The sequence below is a fragment of the Octopus bimaculoides genome, chromosome 16 (assembly GCF_001194135.2).
Source record: "Octopus bimaculoides isolate UCB-OBI-ISO-001 chromosome 16, ASM119413v2, whole genome shotgun sequence".
NCBI lineage: Eukaryota > Metazoa > Mollusca > Cephalopoda > Octopoda > Octopodidae > Octopus > Octopus bimaculoides.
This window is the reverse complement of record NC_068996.1, coordinates 29,561,295-29,582,123: the sequence shown is the minus strand read 5'-3', so window position 1 is coordinate 29,582,123 and position 20,829 is coordinate 29,561,295. Positions and strand designations below refer to the sequence as shown.

General features: G+C 34.2%; 1 protein-coding gene across 1 annotated transcript in view; it reads right to left on the bottom strand.

Annotated features, from left to right (window-relative positions):
* The window catches only part of LOC106876257 (CREB-binding protein), a 74,082-nt gene that overhangs the window by 44,646 nt on the left and 8,607 nt on the right, over window positions 1–20,829 (bottom strand). The window contains exons 3-8 of the mRNA XM_052973479.1: window positions 12,828–13,445; window positions 12,176–12,683; window positions 11,928–12,046; window positions 8,138–8,308; window positions 7,847–8,004; window positions 6,565–6,645 (exon numbers count right to left, since the gene is read on the bottom strand). Of these exons, the coding sequence (XP_052829439.1) occupies window positions 6,565–6,645; window positions 7,847–8,004; window positions 8,138–8,308; window positions 11,928–12,046; window positions 12,176–12,683; window positions 12,828–13,445 (1,655 nt within the window). The remainder of the gene's footprint in view (window positions 1–6,564; window positions 6,646–7,846; window positions 8,005–8,137; window positions 8,309–11,927; window positions 12,047–12,175; window positions 12,684–12,827; window positions 13,446–20,829) is intronic.

Genomic DNA, 20,829 nt, shown 5'->3' with positions numbered 1-20,829 from the left:
ATATATATATATATATATATATATATATATATATATATATACATATATATATATATATATACATATATATATATACATAAATATATATATATACATATATAAATGTATATATACATACATACATATATAAATGTATATATACATACATATATAAATATATACCGTTACATTAGATTCAGTGCTGGAGCACTGCCTTTACTCGAACCACTAAGTTGCAGGAATGTGAACACATCAACAGTGGTTAAGCAATGGTGGAGGGACAAACACAGACACACAAATGTGTCTATATACAGCAGGCTTCTTTCAATTTCCCTCCTACCAAATCCACTAACAAGGCTTTGGTTGGCCCAAGGCTATAGCAGAAAACACTTGCCCAAGGCACCATGTAGTGAGACTGAACCCAGAACAGTGTGGTTGGGAAGTAATTTTAATACTGTGTATTAGACATACTGTTATTTAATTTTTAAAAATTTAATTGCATTTCTTAAATATGTATTTCCTCTTGTGCAGCTAAGATACTCCTCTTTCTCTTTTACTGTTGATAAGTTTATGCTTTGAAGTTATTATCTGGAAAATTTCCTCCACACATATTATCTCCAGTGGTATAAGATTTTGCCCAGTTAATTACTTCCCACTTTAGTTTATATTCTTGTTTTTATCTATTATCTCCCAAATTAATCTTCTTAAACTTGTGCTAGCTATTTTTATTCCCATCTTTAAAGGTGCTTTCATGGTTAGCTACTCTGCTCTTTGTGTAATTTTCAGTGGAGCCTACATAGAAATTGTATCCCTCAGATCCTATCACGTACCTATATATTAAATTTAGAGTTACAATTTTCATTTACAGTATCATTTTTAATAATGCTGTGCCTATTTTTCTTGTCCATAGGGTTATTTCCATTTTGTTTATCTAATGTTATGGTTCCTAACCATAGGCTTTTTCTTGGGTACTCTGTTTCCTATCTGTCTTAATGTTGGTATTTATACTTATTTTGTCTTCATTGCTTCTGTTATAAGTATTTTCATACTTTATCGGATTATCACTTTTATTGTTTTTTTTCTTCTCATTTTACTGGGTTGCAAGTTTTTATTTTCCTTATACAACTGAGAGTTATGAGTTACCTTGCTTCCTCCATTTGTATTTTCCATATTGTTATGGTCAACAAGCATATATATATATATATGTGTGTGTGTGTGCATATATACATGTATATATATATATATATATATGTATACATATGTATGTATATATTATATATATATATATATATATATATATATATATATATATATATATATATATATATATATATATATAAACACACAAACATATATACATACATCTATACACACACACACACACACACACATATATATGTGCGTACATATATATAATATTTAAAAGGAGATTTGAGGGTATTCCAAATATGAGGGTATAATACAGTAATCTATGAATTACTGTATTACTGTACCCCTGAAATGGCTGTTGGAACACTACTACCTACCTGTATTATTTTTATTGTTCAGTTATCCAGCGAAGTCATCAAGAATTGTATATATATTATCAATTATAATAATTTTTCAATTATTATACAAGTTTAATTCTTATAAACGGGTTTAATATAATAAAGAAATAGGTTGTCCTATCTGTAATTTTCATTTTTTAGTTATCTAGTGAGGTCATCGGTGATTGTATATGTTGTTGCATATAATTATTTTTCAGTTAATATATAATATGGTTAATTTCTGTAAAGGGTTTCAATATATCAAATACATAGGTAATTAATTATTGCAACATAAAGTATCTGAGTTTCTATGCAGTGTTACGAAGAATTATTATCTGTAGCTTTCATTCTTTAGTTATTTTTTAGGCATAACGCAGAATTCTTGCCGGTACTTTTTTGTTCTTTTGTTGTGCAGTGACGTCATCAATAATCGTATATGAAAATTCACATTTTTTAGGCATTTTATTTTGTTGGTGTTTATTAACAGCTAAAATTTTGGATCTTTCTGATTTGGCGGACACCATTTTTTATTTATTGTATTTTCTACTGAAACACTTTCAAACTTCGTATACTTGTATATTTTGTCTTATAGAACAGAGGAAAAATTTTTATATTCAAAGTTATTTCATGTTAAAAATTGTCGTATTTCGGTAATTTCAACCAATCTCTGACGTCTATTCAGCTGAATACAGTTACTGCTGTTCTTGTTTCAATAATAATTTGTGGTGGTGTATGTATCGTTAGTCCCTGATAATCCTTTTGAATTAAGCACCAGTTATGCACTGGGACTAATATAATTGACTTACTCCTTTCCTCAAAAACCAGGCCTTGTGCCTATAATAGGAAGGTTTATTAGCTACTACCAATATGCTTTAATTACACTATTCTACTTGTTTCAGTCGATTGGATAATAGCTAATAAGGGAATCAAGCCAACAAAATAGTTGAAAGAAAGGGCTTCCAAACAGTTGCTTCATTTCCTAGAAATAGCAGCCAAATCTTCCTCGAATCAAACTCTACCATCATTTAGAAAATGTGCTACTGAGTACACAGTACATACGAAATTACCGAAAAATTGTTGAACAGATTTTCACCAAATTTGGCAAAAATACTCATTGGCTGAGTGGTTTGAAACAAGATTATCTAAAACCCTAACACTAACTCTAAAACCCTATCCCTAACCCTGACCCTAAAACCCTAACTCTAAAACCAGTACAAATGCACGAACGATGTCATAAATAACAGTACCGCTGATAGTTGTTGTTGACAAACAACGGCAGTAATTTTATTCAAGGAAAAAGATCCCATTACACCGCCATAACGTGTTGTTGACAAACCACAGCAGTAATTGTCTTCACCTCAATAGATGTCAGTGATTGGTTGAAATTACAGAAATACGACAACTTTTAACATGAAATAACTTGGAATATAGAAACTTTTATTAACAAGGCTAAGAGAAAAAGATACCAGTATCCCAAGTTTGAAAGTGTTTCGTTAGAAAACAAATGGTGTCCGCCAAATCAGAAAGATCCAAAATTTTTTTCAGATATTCAGTTGGAATTTCACCAGTTTTGATTACCTTGATAATGTTGTGTTGACATAAATGTTTGCAAATATTATTATTAATTTTTATATTGTGTGTGTGTACATTTCTATATGTGTGTAATGCAATTGAAACAAGTGTTGGATTTTTAAGGTGTGATCTTATTGGTTGCTGTTAAATACTCTAAATTTCTTAAAATTCTACAGGGCATTTGTTGGATTTATCTGGATTTGCATTTTACTTGTTGAACAGGGGATGTATTATGTATATATGTGTATGTAGATATTTATATTTGCCTGTTATATGTATCAGATTCTGTACATGTTTGCATATGTTTTAAGTGTATGTAAGTATAATGATCTATGTATGTGTGTGAATAACGTGTATGTTTTTATGCTTTTAGACTTCTGTAAGTGAATATTTTATTCAAAATAAACTTTTATATCAATTAGACATATTTAACATGAATTAATTTACTCTGGGCATGTTTTCCCTTTTAAACTAATATTTATTTTGATTTTACACAATACAAATATTTAAGCCTTTTAATTTTTGATAGTTTTATTTATATCACCATTTAAAAAACCCCCCAAAAAAACTGTTAGGTGAAATGACCAATCAGATTCAAATGTGTATGTCAATGTAAATCTATTTATACATATGAACTTAATTCTTCCATCCTCAATCACAACTGTCTGATGATCGGGAACTGAGTAGCAGATTTTTTTTTATATTTTGTGACGTTAAACGATGATGATGATGATGATGATGATTTTGCATGTATACAAACACACATACCAGTTCACACAAATATATATAACACATATAATAGCTATGGTTGCAAATCTTTTTAATAGAACACACGTGTTCCAGCAAATTGCTCTCAAAATTGCAAAACATACTAAGCCCAACCTTTGTTTCATGCCACCTTTACACATTTATATGCATTCAAATACACACACTATTTTATTTTTTGACTTTTTATCGTCTGCTTGCCTCAGTCACTAAACTGGGGCTATATTAGGGCATGACCTTGAAGAATTTAGTTGAACAAATTGACACCATGTTTAAAATTATTCATACCCTAGATTTACTTCAAATACCTTTCTTTAATAGTCAATAGCACAGACTTTGTTTTTGTATGACTGCTTCTAGACGATTCTTGCATGTATCCACAAGCTTCTTGCATGTCTCCTGTGGGTTATTGGCCCACTCTTCCTTGGCGAAAGCCTCGAGCTAGGTCAGGTTAAATAGAGGAAAAGTGTTCTGGTAATTTTCAGTTTCTGATGATCATGGCCAAGAAGAAGTTCAGTGTGGACCTATGTCAATGTCTTTTGCATGCCCGCAGTGAAGGAAAAGGTTACAAGGCCATTTCAAAGCAGTATGATGTCCCTGTAGCAACCATCAACAAGCACAAGAAGTTCAACACTGTTAAAAACCTCAGTGGGCATGGCAGGAAGCATAAGGTATCACCCAAACTTGCCAGGAAAATCTGCCGAGAAGTTAACAACAACCCCCAGATAACAACCAAGGCCCTAATTGAACTGCTTGACCAGGAAGGGATGAAGGTGTCATGGTCCATCATTGAATAGTCTTGCACAGAGGAGGTCTCCATGGACGTAGGCCTTGGAAGATGACGCTGCTCAAAGAGAAACATCTGGAGGATCACCTGGCTTTTGCTAGAGGTCATCTGAAGCAAGATCCCAACTTTTGGTCAGCCATCCTGTGGTCTCATGAGACAAAGTTTGAGTTATTTGACTATATGGATGCTGAATATATTTGGAGGAAGAAAGAAGAAACATACAAGCCGAAGAACATTGTGCCCACCATCAAGCATGGTGGTGGAAACAATGCTATGGGGATGCTTCTCTTTCAGTGGCACAGGGAACCTTGATGAAAACATGAGGGAATTCACTGAAAAACTCCAACTCGGCCACAAGTGAAAGTACCAGCAAGACAATAATCTGAAATATACCGCCATGGTAGTGAAGAAATGGTTCAAGGACAATGATGTCAACATCCTAGAATGGCTGACAACTTGTGGCGAGACTTGAAGACCAGAGTGATGGCTAGGAAACCAACCAACCTGACCTAGCTTGAGGCTTTCGCCAAAGAAAGAGCAGGCCAACATCTCTCAGGAGACATGCACGAAGCTTGTGGACACATACAAGAATTGTCTATAAGCAGTCATAAAAAACAAAGGCTATGCTATTGACTATTAAAGGAAGATATTGGACTCAGTAAAACTAGGGTATGAATAATTTTGAACATGGCATTTTTTGAAAATCCATGAATAGAAAGCCCCCTGAAATGAAGAATTTCTTGAATTGTGTATTGTTGCTATTCTTTCACATGTTAGTCACATATAACTCATAAACAAACTTGACAAAATGCATTCATTTTATCACAAAAATTAACAAGGGTATGAGTAATTCTGAAGATGACTATGTGCCTACATGTAATATACAATTTATAAATTATTCTCATTCATCTCAGCAGTTTGTGTAATACGTGTCTGCAATACAGTACACATACATACATACATACAGATATATATATATATACACACAGATATATATATATATATACACACACATGTACGTATAGACATATATATACACTCTCTCTCTCTCTCACACAAACACACATATACATACACACCATACTTACAGAGAGAGAAAGAATAACAAACTACGTACACAGCTAAACCATGAGGGAGAGAGTGGAGGTGGAAATAAATATTATAAAACTAAATTTTTAGGATAAACTTAAGAAAATTATAGAAAACTAAACTAAATAACCGATGAAATATTATAATTTTGAAATTTGTAACTCTGAATTTTAAGTTAGTTTTTTTTTTTTTTTTTGATTTTTTTTTTTTATATAAAATATACTCTTCCCAATGCCTAACTAATAAAAAAAAATTGAATTATTAGAGAAAATCTAGCTTATCATAGGAAAACCCAAGTTAATGAAGAAGATATTAAAGTTTTGAATTGTAATTGCATTCAATAACAAATATTTCAAAAATTTTTATAGCTTCTTTTTTTATTTTCCCAACTTTAGTAAATTAAAAGTGCAAACAACAAATAAAAAAATAATTCAAACATTGCACACACCAAATATACCAAGAATTCATTAGAACTGAATGAAAATCACAACTAAACAGAAAACTGGATTTAAAATGAAAAATATTGGGAGATTAACAATTTAAACAAAACTAAAATATACATTAACAATATTACAAGGGAGAATAAAAGCAAAATGACAGTATTATTAGTCACTATTTATCAATCACATATACATTTAATGAAATAAAGATAGATTTCAAAGAATCTGTAAATGAAACTGTTTGGAATTGAAGGACAGGTGCTAGGAAAATTCCTTACCTTTTTAACTGAATGCCTTTGGCAGTTAACAAAGAGTTTTGAATTTTCTACAAGTTTTTTTTCCCCTTAAGAATGCCATTAACTTTTTTTTTTTAGAAAATGCATCTCAATTGTAAAGTCATACTCACGTAACAGGCTGGGATGGATCATCTGCTAATTCCACTTCCTCTCCTTGGATTTCTTGAAAGCATTTTTCACAATATACATATCTATACAAAATAAAAGGAGAAAAATAAAGTTTGCATTTCAAATCAAACATTAAAAAATAAGACTATATAAGATTCTACTGTTTTAAGTATCCCTACTATATTAAATTAATGCTATTATTTGGCTCCATAGAAGTGTAGAGCTGGTTAAGAACTTATTCAGTACAAGCATTGTATGACATACAAAATGCAGTCATATTCCTGGCATATTGACAGAAAGTCATGATTTTTCAATGTTGTGTAACTCAAGAAATGAAATCTATATTCTTTCAAGATATGTCGAATATTTTAGAAAACTAATCATATAACTACTGATATTTGAAAGAATAAGAAAAGACAGGAAAAAGCCAGGGTGTTTTCTCTTATGGCTATGAAAGAATTATTGCAATGATCAAACAATAAGACATATCCATAGAATTGTGGAAAAACATGGAAACAAGCAATGTGCCTGGTCAACCGGTGATGAGTCTCAAAGAAAGAATGATAGAGGAACAAGACTAATGAAGTAAACATTAGTCAGATGTAAGAATTCTAAGAAATTTACAATGTAGGTTTATAAATTTATTGACACAATTTTATCATAGTGCAAAAAAATTAAAAGATGAATGTTTTGTATTACTACATTGCTACTGAAGCAGAAAGAAAATTATATATACAGTGGTATGTGTGTTTGTATGAATAGTCATTATAAGGTTTCTGATCTTAGTTTTTCAAAGTTTCAATTCTTACTCTTAATTTTAAATGCATTATCAATTAATGAATGTGTTATATGCCAGACAATAAATTATCACACAATACCACATATCAACACAATGTACATTACAAGCAACCTCATGAAAAACTACTTCCAAGATCAATTAAAGAATAGTTGGAATAAATCCAAAAGATTGATGACAAGCTTTCTCCAAAATTGACTATAAATGTTGAAGTGTATTAATGAAATTTTGAGGAACATGTGGAAAAAATTTTGGCAAGGAAAGTGTTTATTATAACAGTAATCTGAAAGACTTTCAAGATGAACAAATAGATTTAGATGGCAAGCATTTTATGCTACTGTAGCAGAAGGCATTCAGAATAGTGGTTTTCATGGGGGTTAAGGAGTATAATGTGAGTGAAATATGTCAATTTGAGGATTTAGTAATATACATAACAAATGAAGATTTTAAATTTTAGTTATATAGCATGAAAAAGTATTTCAATTTACCTATTTTGATAGCTATAATACACAGCATCCCTTGGAATGGTACACAATTGTTTTCCATAACAACAAAGCACTTGTGGACTAAAAACAAATTTCCGGCCACAACAATAGCCAAGGGATTGCATCACCTGATCAATCTCACCCTCAAAAACTTCAGCTAACTGAAATAGAAAGTAAAATGTATTAACTGTTATTATGGATACTTAGAAAATATTATGATTAGGTATGATAGAACAAAATCCCATTCTTATATAAACATTTGTGCATTTAAAAATTCATATTTTGTTATCTTACCTTTGAGCAGTATTTATAAACTCTTGATGTTTTTCTATTATACAGCCATGCATTATCAAACATGAGCCAAACATCTTCAACATACTGCCATGGGTCTTGGTACTGTCCTGTATCAAGCTTTCTTTTTATAGTGGAGAGGTCCATGGGCTTCTTAATTATCATAAAATAATCCTGTAAAAGAGCAATTACTAATAATATCATTTCTTAAATATTATTAAAATTTTACCAACTGCTAATATATACCCATTAAATGAGTATTTTGACAACAGTCTGGCAAGATCAGTTATTTTCTACGAGTTCTACAGATCATAAAGTGTTTCAACATTACATGACAGGTCCACAAGCTTTGGATTTATAGTATGCCATAAAAATATATGTTTTGAAACTATGATAACAGATACCAAATAAACTAAAAGCACCATACCAAAGTCTACAAAATGAAAACAGTAAGAAGACTACAAAATAGTGAACTATTTTATATCAACTGTCTACTTAAATTAAATTCCATTTTAATAAAATAATCCAATCTATATATGGAAGAACATTTCTAAGGTAAGAAATGAAAATCTAAATCTTTGAAGTAGAAAACTTGTGAGCTAGAAAATTGACCACAACATACCAAGCAAAATTAAGAATCATAAGCAATTTGAAAATAAGCTCCAAAAAGAATAATGTATATATTTAAGAAATTTATTAGAAATCCCTAATTTTAAAAGAAGCATATTAAACAATGTATGATCAATAAAATTTCCAAGTCATAACTTAAATATTTCCTTGAAGGAAAAAAGCAAATAGAAACCAGAATACATATTATGCAACTTGAAACAGTGAAGACACTAGATAAACAGATATACTCAACCTCAAAAACTGTCATAAGGGCTCAAAGATTTCTAGCACCTCTCTCCATTATACATGGATGTACTTCAAATAGATACACTTAAAATTGATATGCTCTTTTGAGTTTACCAACTGACCTTAGAATGTTTCCACCATTTCTTGTCCTGTGTTTGTGTTAGACAGGGGAGCTGTTCCAGGAGAAAAAAATAATACAAACATTCCAGGGTCAGTCAGTAAAAAAAAAAGAAAAAAATCAGCAAAGTATTTCAACTAAACTATTTATTCTATTTAAATATGTATGTAGTTGAAAGATCCAAAGGAAATGAGTGATGGGAGAAAAATACAATAAATGGAAACAAAGTGAAAAATATATTACAATAAATTTTCAACTGTTGTAAGTCTACTAAGATCACAAATCACATAAAATATAAAATAATATTTAAATGTATTGCAGAAAATTTTAAACCTTTGTTTTGACTACTTTAAAGCAGATATATTAACCTACATTAGTAAGTTAAGAAAAAGTATTAGGTACAAAATCTTTGTGAAGCATATTATTTGGAAGAATATAAAGCTTTTAGTAGTTGCCCAAATCTTTACATCAGCTTTAAAAATTCTTTGATAAGTGTACTGAGATAAATTTTGAAAATTATTGACTGAAAATTACTCTTCACATTCATTAATATTCAGATATTTTCTTGAAGTGACTGTTGGATGAAATAAATTAAAATACGGCATATTTTAGTAAACTATTTCTGAAGAAATTAAGCAATTTAACTTAACAGCACTTGTAAATATAATAATCTTTTTTACATTGGTACTAGGTTGCAAATTAGGAAGAGTTCAAAATTGGCTGAATCAGTGACAGTATATGACTAACCATTCTTTATTGACCTCAGAAAGATGAATTGTAAAGTGAAATAGGATTTGAACTCAGAGCATAGGATAGAATTTGCACTGAAAGCATTTAGTCTGGCCTTCTATTTCTTATGTAACCCCCACCACTCTTAAAAAAAATTTTAAATTCTAACTGCAAGTTTTACAATCTAAAGAAAACATATTTATAGATAATTTAAACTTTATTACCATCATTATCAAGACAATTAAAACAAAAATCATAAGAAAGCTCAAGATATGGCTACAAAGATCAAAAGTCTGAAGCAGGAACATACACAGCAGATAGTTGAAGGGAAGATTTGTAAGAGTAAATAAAAAAGAATATAATATTTTTAAAGGATTGGAAGGTAGTTAACTTGATTAAAGATATTTTTTTTTGTTTATTTGCATGAGAGCATCTGTATGTATAAATGTAAAAGAACATTATCCCCATATGGCTAATTCATACTGCTTTCACAAAAAAATATTCTAAAGAACTAAACACAATATATATATATATAGACCATGATCCTGAGGTGTACTTGGGATTCACAGTCCTGGAAAAAGAAAAAAGTTTCAATTTAATATTTACAATTATTTCTGTCAGTTCAGTTAATTTCTAAGAGTTGCTATTTAATCCCTTTTATTTTTATTTTCAAATATTACACCCTTTAGCATGCAGAAAAAAGAAGAAAAAAAACCTTTTTATTTTTAAATTACTTCTTTCAGCATGCAGGAAAATCCCTCCCATAAAATTATTAAGAATACCTCTACAGTAACATACATTACTTCCCAAAATTTAGAACCTATTTAGAATAGAAAGATATGACAAAATCAGATTTCCTTCAATTTTCCAAGACAAATCTAATTGAATAAATTAACATAATGAATTAAAATAAATAATACCAATAAATTACTAAATAATGAAAACAATAATGTAACCAACAAATTAACAAAGGTGAATTATGATACAAAAAGGACCAAGATCCTTCATTCCTTCTATTACAACTTTTTAATTCATAAAATAAACTTGAATAAATACATTTACATACCAGTTCTACACACACAAACCATTTTCATGCTCACCATGTACAGACAAACAATGCATACATTAAAATTAATTGATCTTTATGAAATCAAATTTTAAAATCTAGGTTCCATGTTTTAAACAATTCGTGGAAAAAGACCCACTCTGTAAACAATAAAAATAGAATATAAAAATTATATATGTAATAAAGACTTATTTATCAATATCTAGTTATCATATTTTTGCCATAAACATTATATGTAATGTTGAAACAATAAGATCTGAAGGTTGGCCACTAGTTAAAAATTCAACCACTTAAGTGAGATGATTTACATATACAACATAATTGAGTTAAATAAAACATACTTACCTCCAACATTCTTAATGACATCCATTAAGATGTACAATAGAAAAATGTAATTTATCCATATATTGTTCATGGTATTTGAAATTATTCAAAAGAAATCCTCCAAATAACAAAGAACATTTTCATATCCTTACCTATTAAATTTGTATTATTTGTATGCAATTTCATCATCACCATTTAACTTTCTACAGGTGATTTTTAAGAATTTTTCAAATATATTTAATATGTTTCATTTTCTAAACTGAATTCTAATAATTTTTTTCATAATTACACACCTAGTCAATATTTATAAATACCATTGAAATCAAATTTTTGTTATGTTAAAAGAAATATAAATTTCCATGATAACTGAGTATTTTCTATAAATTCTCTTCACATTTTTAAAATTACAGTTTTCGAAATTTTGAAAATATTCTAAAAATAAATTTTGCTCTTAAATGTGAAATCAAAGGAATGACTAGTTACAGTTTTGGATTAGTTTGTTACTTTTAAGTAATTGTATTTTATAATATAAGTGTAATGAAACATTTTTGCAAACTGTGTATTTAGATCTTTTCTCTCTAGGAAAAATATCAAGTTATTTCATTCATAAAATGTATTTATAGAAAAATAAAACATTAGAAACAATTTACAAAATAGAGTCAAATTATTTTTAAAATGACAATTTGCTAATTTTTACTTACTGGAATCTGCAAAAGACTGGGATCAACAGGCTGTCTGAAGGGTAAAGATTCTGGATCTTGTCGATAAAGTTTCTCTAATGTTGGCATTAATGCCTGCCTCAGTTCATCTGGTTTGAAAACTATAAACATAAAAAAAAAATTTTGAGATTAAAATAGTTATTTACTTTATAACAACAAAAGGTATTTTTTTCTTTAAAACAATCAAGACAAAAAAAAAAAAAAATACCACACACAAAAGTCAATATTACCTTTTTTGGATTTAGGAGGAGTTGAAGATCCTGGAGTGGTTGGTGCTAATGGACCTCCAAGGGCATTAGCTTTTGTGTCTCCACCATTTATATTTTCAGGATTTCCACTAGTCGTAGACTCAGGACTCTGCTGCTGATTTGTGGTTTCAATAGGCTCTTCTTTTACCTGAGGTAAAGTCAATGGCTCATCTTTTATGTCAGCTCTAAGTTCAGATTTCATATCTGATAGTTCTAGTTTAATATCTTGCTTTGGATACTCTGATTTGATTATTTCCTCATCTTTAATAAACTCTTCTTTCATGAATTCATATTTAATGGGGGGTTTGATTTCAGTCTTAATTTCAGCAGGAGTAACAGTTGTATTAGTTGCTGTTGTAGTAGCTGTCATCACTGAAGATACACTTGTAGTTGTAATTGTAGTTGTAGTTACTGTTGACAAGGCTTCAGACAAGCACAATCCTGATTCTTGTTTCACTTTTAACTCTGGTAAGGGATGGTCAACAGAATCCTGAAAATGAAGTTAAAAAAAAAGTTAACACCTAGCAATACAAAGTATTTCATCAGAATTTACTACTATAGCAAAAACAAACTAATTTCTCAAAAATATTTGCATCTAGAAGTTAAAATTAATCAAAATTTTAATAATACATACAGGTAATTGTTTTCCTTTTGACATAACTTCAGGCATGGACTGGTTTGATTGTTGAACCTGCTGCTGCTTCGGTGTTAAAGGTTGAGGCATTTGTGGAGTAAGAGCTTTTTGTCCAGTACCTCCTTGCTGAACAGGAGGCAAGACTTTTTGAGGTGTATTTGACTGTGGTGTTGAAGGTTGTGATAAAGGTTGTTGTTTAGGAGTGTGTTGTTGCTGTGGCTGGGCTTGTGGTGTAGGTGGCTTTTGTGGTTGGGACTGTTGTTGAGATTGAGACTGTAAGGAGTTCAGCTGTTGAGATTGTTGAGAAACTTGTGGTGGTTGTTGCACTGTTTGTTGCTGTTGTTGCTGTTGTGATGGAGGTTGCTGTGGTTGCATAGCTTGCTGTTGTGATTGTAGAGGCATGGATTGTTGTAACTGGACTTGCTGCTGGTGTTGTTGTGGCAGTGTGACTGCTTGCTGTTGGCTTGTTGAAGGAAGAGTTGGAAGAGTTTGTGGTGCAGCAATTGGTTGATGACTCTGAGACTGTGCTTGAACAGCTGTTTGCTGAATTGGTATGGTCTGAGATTCAGTAAGCAATCCGCTTAGCTGAGAAGAAATTTGAAGAGACTGGGAATAGAGAATTGTTTACAATTATATGTCAGAAACATTAAATTTAGAAAATGAAAATTAAATACAAATGTAAATATAAAAAAAACAAAAGACCTGAGTATATTCAAACATGTAAACAAATTGTATTGTATATATTAAATATGAAGAGGAATAGATATCTGAACACATACTTTACATATATTCATATACCACTGAATACTTTAATCACTAACATACATATACATACATAACCTTGCCACTGCAAAGATACCTTTGCAAAAGAAATTTGTGATGATATAAATCTTTATTATTTATTAACAGACTAAAACAATGTACAGTAAATTAAATACTATTTACAAATAAATTAGAGGGTTTTAAAAACTTCAGCCTCAAAGCATATAAAAAGTGTGGTGTTGTTAATTAGTCCCTCTTTAAAATACTGGAAATAACTTAAATTCAATATTCAAGATTAGATGGAGTGAAATGTTTGAATCTCTAAGACAGTTACATATCTGTGTGTACATGTATATATTTGTGTGTGTATGTGTATATATATGTGTGTGTGTGGGTGAGTGTGTGTGTATATATATCATCATCATCGTTGCTTAACATCCACTTTCCATGGTTGGCATGGGTTGAACAGTTTGACTAAGGGCTGGCAAGCCAGAAGGCTGCACCAGGCTTCAATCCAATCTGGCAAAGTTTCTACAGCTGGATGCCCTTCCTAACACCAACCACTCTGTGAGTGTAGTGGGTGCTTTTTATGTGCCACCAGCACAAGGGCCACTCATGTGGTACTCGCATTGCCCACACTTGAATAGTGCTTTTTACATGCCACGGGCACGGGAGCAAGTCAGGTGACACTAGCAACAACCATGCTCTAATTGTGCTTTTGACATGCCACTGGCACAGGACCAGTCAGGTGGCACTGGCACAGACCACGCTGAAATGGTGCTTTTTACATGCCACCGGCACTGGCATTGACCACACTCAAATGGTGCTGCATTTTACGTGCCAATCAGGTGGTACTGCCATCAGCCACAACGACGACTTCACTTGCCTCAACAGGTCTTCGCAAGCATATTAGCTTCATTCCTTGCAAGTTTACGCATGTCCTCAGCAGTCACAGCCCATGTTTCACTGCCATGTAGCATGACTGTTTGCACACAGGCATCATACAGTCTACCCTTTACTCTGAGTGAGAGGCCCAGCAGAGGTAGAATAAGAATAGCCCAGGCTATTCTTATTCTAGCAGCTACACTCTCAAAGCATCCACTCCCGCTACTGACTTGGTCACCTAGGTAACAGAAGCTATCAACTACTTGTAGTTTTTCTCCCTGGAATGTGACAGAAGCTGTTTTCTGCACATTTTCAGCGTTTATTGCCCCAGAGCAATTTGCCACACACAAAAACTATCTTCCCAGTTAGCCTTCCTTTGATATTGCAGCACCTCTTATGTGTCCATAGCTTATACTGGGTACATCTTATGGAGTTTCTAACTACGCCTTTTCTGCAGATCGAGCAGGGCCATCTACCTGAGGGGATTTGTGCTTTGTCTGCATCGCTTCCAACCTTCACCTTACTGACAGCATCTCTGTACATGGCTTGTACAGCTCTCACTAACCACTCGTCTGTCCTTAGTTTCCTCATTGACCACCAAATAAGGGATCAGGGGATCCTGTCAAAGGCTTTCTCGATGTCAATGAAAGCCAGGTAGAGGTTTATCCTTGGCTAGGTATTTCTCCTGCAGCTGTCTTACCAGAAATATAGCATCAGTGGTGCTTTTCCCTGCCATGAACCCAAACTGCATCTCATCTAAACTGACTCTCTCCCTACTTAGTTGCACTATGACCCTCTCCATGACTTTCACTACCGGATCCAACAACTTGATACCTCTGTAATTATTCGTATCTAATGCATCACCTTTACCTTTGTAGCAGTTGGCTATGTCATTGGATAGGACTCCTTCATGTATCACCTGATTGACTATATTAGTGACTAGACTATAGCCGATACTGCTACATATTTTAAGCATCTCTGCAGTGATTGCTGATGGGCTGAGGGCTATCCCTGTCTTCATACCCTTAATTGCTTTATTTACCAAAGTACTGTCAATTCAGATAGCTGGTCCCTCTGTTGGGTTGACATTCAGCAGACTTTCTTTCTCCCATTCATTCTCTTCATTTAACAAAATTTCATAGTGGTGTCTCCAAGTCTCTCTCCTTACAGCCTCATTAAATGCAAGTGAGCCATCATCCATGCGGACACATTTCTCTCCTATGACATCACGATTCTCTCTCACAATGTCTTATAACTCAACACTTTGGCCCACATGACACAGAACATTGGCAAATTTTTTCTTATCTGCTTCCCCTCTGGTTAAGTAAACCCTTCTCCTAGCTTCCCTTCTGGCAATCTGATACAATTCCCTGCTACCACCGTTCTTCCAGTCCTTCCAAGCCTGTTTCTTTTCCCTAACCACCTTGTCAACTACATTGTTCCACAACCATGTTACCTTTGGGTCGAGAGAGGACTTTGCACCATCTACAGATCTGGTCAGTAGCCCTCAACATGTTGTCCTGTAGAAACCTCCGGTTGTCTTCCACATCATGTGATGCTATATCCCCCTCTATTCTGTCAAAAGCTTCAAGTAATATGTCTCTAAATTTCCGTCCATTCGCAGGATCCTTAAGCTTCCAGACCCTTCAACTCTGTGCTGGTTGTCTTCTGAGCATCCATTTCACAACTAATCTATGCTGTGGGGTGATTCTTCACCTGGGAAGGTTTTGGCTTTTATACATAGCCATCTTTCCCGTTTCCTGGCAAGGATGTAGTCAAGTTGACTAGTGTGTCCACCAGATCGGTAGGTGAATAGGTGACTGGCAGGTTTCCTGAAATTAGTATTGCAAACCATAAGATCATTTGCATTGCAGAACTCCTGCAACCTGGTTCCCTCCTTATTGCAGGGACTAAAACCATAGCCTCCATGTACATTATGGAAGCTCCCTGCATGTTATCCATCATGCCCACTGAGGACTCTAGCCACAAAGAGAAGGTCCCTGTCATTCGTTGACAAGGTAGTACACAAGAGGGTGTCATAAAATCGGCCGTTCTGTTCATCAGGTGGCCCCCGCTGAGGGGCAAAGGCCAAGATAATGGTTGCTAAACCATCCTGCAGCACTACTCTAATCTTAAGTATTCTATCAGACTCTTACTACCTTGAACACCTTATCAACCCATTTCGCTGACCTCATCAGTGTTTCCTGTTCAGAAAATCTTATACTTATGTTCTTTGCCTGTGAGGAATCTGGCAGTACTTCCTCTCTGCCTTACTTCTTGGATCATCATCATCATCATCGTTTAACGTTCGCTTTCCATGCTAGCATGGGTTGGATTATTTGACTGAGGACTGGTGAAACCAGATGGCAACACCAGCCTCCAATCTTATTTGGTAGAGTTTCTACAGCTGGATGCCCTTCCTAACGCCAACCACTCAGAGAGTGTAGTGGGTGCTTTTATGTGTCACCCGCACGAAGGCCAGTCAGGCGGTACTGGCAGCAGCACAAATCTACATGTCTCCATTCAAGCATCTCAACAATTTCACCAGACCTACCTTTCAGTGTGCCAACCCTGATATCATGGGATGGGGGGACAACAGCGTCATGTATGTGTGTGTGTGTATATGTATCAGTAATTACTCAGGGTAGGCAGTTGGAGACCATTATGTAGTAAAACAACCAAAAAAGGAACAAAATGCAGTTGCGCAACTGAATTGAAGGCAGATTTACCTCTGCATTTATAGCATGTAAAGAAAATGGTGTTGTAGGGGTGTACATAGCATGTGTATTACAGCATTACTATGCATAGCTTAAATACTGAGATTGAAAGGCAGGGGTGAATTATGTCTACTTGATCTACGAAAAACTAAAATATTTTGCATTTATACATAGTAATCAGAGTAACCATCATAATTTTATTGAATCAGGTGCATATTTTGCCATAAAAGGAAAAATGTCTCAAGAGTAATTCCTGATGGGCCAGGGGCTTTCTCTGTCTTCATATCCTTAATTGCTTTATTTACCAGGGTACTGTCAATTCGGATAGCTAGTCCCTCAGTTGGGTCAACGTGTTTCTTTGCTCTAATGACCCTATCTATGGTATTTGTCCACTATCACGTTTCCATAGGTCTGGAAAGGACTTTGCACCAGACACAGATTTGGTCTGTACCACTAAGCATTGGGGCTGTGTACACTCCAACATTTCCTTGACCTTCGACCCAACCCCCAACCTGACACAACCACACTCCTTTGTCTAGCCAGAGACTGGGCCCCCAACTATGCGAACCTATTCGTTGGCTACGTTGAGGCCCAAATGTTCTCAAGTTTCACTGATTCCACTCCTGAACTCTTGACGACTGTATCAGTGTGACCTCACTCTCCCACGTACATCTAAACTCTTTCCTCTCTTTTGTCAAATCTTTCCATGCTGCCCTCCACTGCTGCCCGTCAGTTGCCTTTCATAACATTTTGGTCAGCATTCATCACCCTAGTCACCACCTCCATCCACTACAAACACAGACTCACACCTCAACTTCTCTAACCCATCCTGGCTTGTTCCCCTGCTCCCACCCATGCTGCCGCACTTGCCCTTACCTCTCCAACACCACCCTCCTCACAGGCACCCATCATATCACTAACTCCTTCACCTGCACTTCTAGCAACGTCATCTACTGCATCTCCTGCTCTGTCCTTCTCTATAAATCAGTGAAATAGCATGCCACTTGGCTGACCAGTTCGCGGAACACCTCCGAGACATCTGAGTCAGTAACGTCGCCCCAGTCTCACGCCATTTCCGTTCTACCGGTCATTCTTTACAACACCTGTCTGTGTTCAGATTGTCCATGCACAGGGGCCATCCGGACTCCCGTCTTTGCCATGAGTAGGGATTAATCTCTCTTTGCTCCTTTGCACCACATGGGCTCAACACTCCTCTTCATCTAACCATCCACCCACCCACCCACCTCTCTTCTCTTGCTCTGACACCTACTTCCTCTTTCACTCCAGCACACCTCCTTTCATCGTCAATATCCCTTCCTTGTTAACCCACCCCTCCACATCCCATTCCACCTTCCTTCCCCCACTCACCTCCCCAACACCACCACACCACGCCACACCGCACACACTAGAACTGACCACTTCCAAGTGCCTACACCATCATGGACACACTTACACATGCACACATCAATGTCACCAGCCCCCTTCCACATGCAGACACATGCTCTCACATATGCATTCACTTTCGTTTTGGGGCGACCACAACTCCCCTTCTTCCTAGCTCTCCTGTGTGACACCTCTGCCTGGCAATTGCCATGATAGATCGCTAGCCACTAAACCTTTTTCAATCTTCTCTGCCTCTTTATTCCTGTGTTCCTTTCTGTCGAAGAGAGTAGGCTTGAAATTCAAAAGACTTTCTCACTTTCCGAGCATTAAACTAATACCTCTGTTTGTTGTTTACACACCCGTCATCTTTTGTAAATTCTCACTATGCATACATATATATGTATATATATATACATACACACATCAATATATATATATATATATATATATATATATATATATATATATATATATATATATATATATATATATATATATATATACATACACACACACACATATATATATATACGTATATATTAGCTGACGTACCCGGTAATATCCAGGAAAGCGGGGCTTATCCATTGGTTCCTTTCTCATAATTGTTTCGCTATATATATATATATATATATATATGTTTATATATATGCATTTGTGGGCATAGGACATCACAAAACGTGTAGAACAAAAAACACGAAGTATGATGCCATGGAATATGAATTATTTTTTGGAACAACGAAAGACACAAATGGAAAACAAACAACATAAGGAATGACGCTTCATCAGTTGTTGGCTGTTTTTCTACACTCGTATTCCGGGCATTTAACAACAATATACGCTTTTGATAAAACAGTTGTTCCCGCAAAGCAAATTAAATAAAATTTGGGATTTTGCGGAGGGACAAAATTGGCAACACAAACAGGACTTTGAAAACAAACAGGAAGGGCTGCTAAGGCTAAACGAATTTGTGGTGGTGAACGCATAAATCAAGCTTGGATAATCAAGGTTGGGTAGATTCGTTATTTTTTTCCCTTTTTTGCCTTTGTAGTTTGCGAGTATGACTGTTTTCGGGAGTCGTATTTTAGTAGAGAAATAGTAGTTTTGGCTGCTATTTCTAATTTTCCACTCAAGAACAGGCAAAAGAACTTCACATTAGCCAGCAACCATTTGCATGCGATCGGAAAATCAAAAAGCTTGACAAACGGGTAATACACAATTTGAATGAAATCTGAAAATTTGCAGTTATGAAATTTGCTTGTGACTTCTTCTCTGTAACTAGACTGATCCATTTGTCAACTGTAGTGTAGCTTCCAATGAAATGTGGATTCTGTACAACAATAAAAAAAATGTTCTTCACAGTGGTTACCAAAATGAAGCCTTGAAAACCCTCCCGAAACCTGAGAAGGTTATGATGACTAATTCCTAATGCACTATAACTTCTTAAAACCCAGAAAAACCAATACTGCAGAAACATACTGCCATGAAATTGCCAAAACGAAGGAGAAACTGCTACTCCTCTGTCCCAGACTCATCAACTGAAGAGGGCCAATCATTTTTCATGACTAAGCTCGATCACTCCAGAAGTTGAGGGAACTCTAACAATCAAAAAGTTGAGAGAGCTTGGCTGCGAAGTTCTTCCCCAGAACATTCTCCTACCAACTACCACATTTTCAATCACCTTGATGGCTTCCTGAGAGAGGAGTTCAAAGATCAAACAAATCCTGAAAGTGCATTCAAAGAGTTCATCAGCACCAGAACTAGATTTTCATATTACTCGAATGAACAAACTTATAACTCGTTAGCAAAAATGTGTTGAGTGTAACAGTACTTCAATGAATAAAATTTCGGCATTCTTGAAATATGTTGTGATGAATTTCATGTTTCAAAATGTAGCTTACTTTTTACTCAACCTGGTGTGTGTGTGTGTACATATATACATACACACACACGTATATATTCAATTAGAGGTTAGATTAGTCTCGTTCATTCAGGGATGGTATCACCCAAGGAATTACTGGTTCAATACCTAATATTTATAGGGAATAATAATAATATTCATAAAATATTAGGTTTATATATAAACCATGGTTTGTAATGATTGAAATGAAAATAAGAAAATGGAGATAGAGTATTTAACAAAAATCAAAAGGCCAATAAAGATTAAAAGATATACCCTCAGGTTGTTTATCTGTTGCATTTTAGAATCATCACATTAAAAAACCTAAGGGTGTCTCTTTTTTCCTACCCCTCTGAAG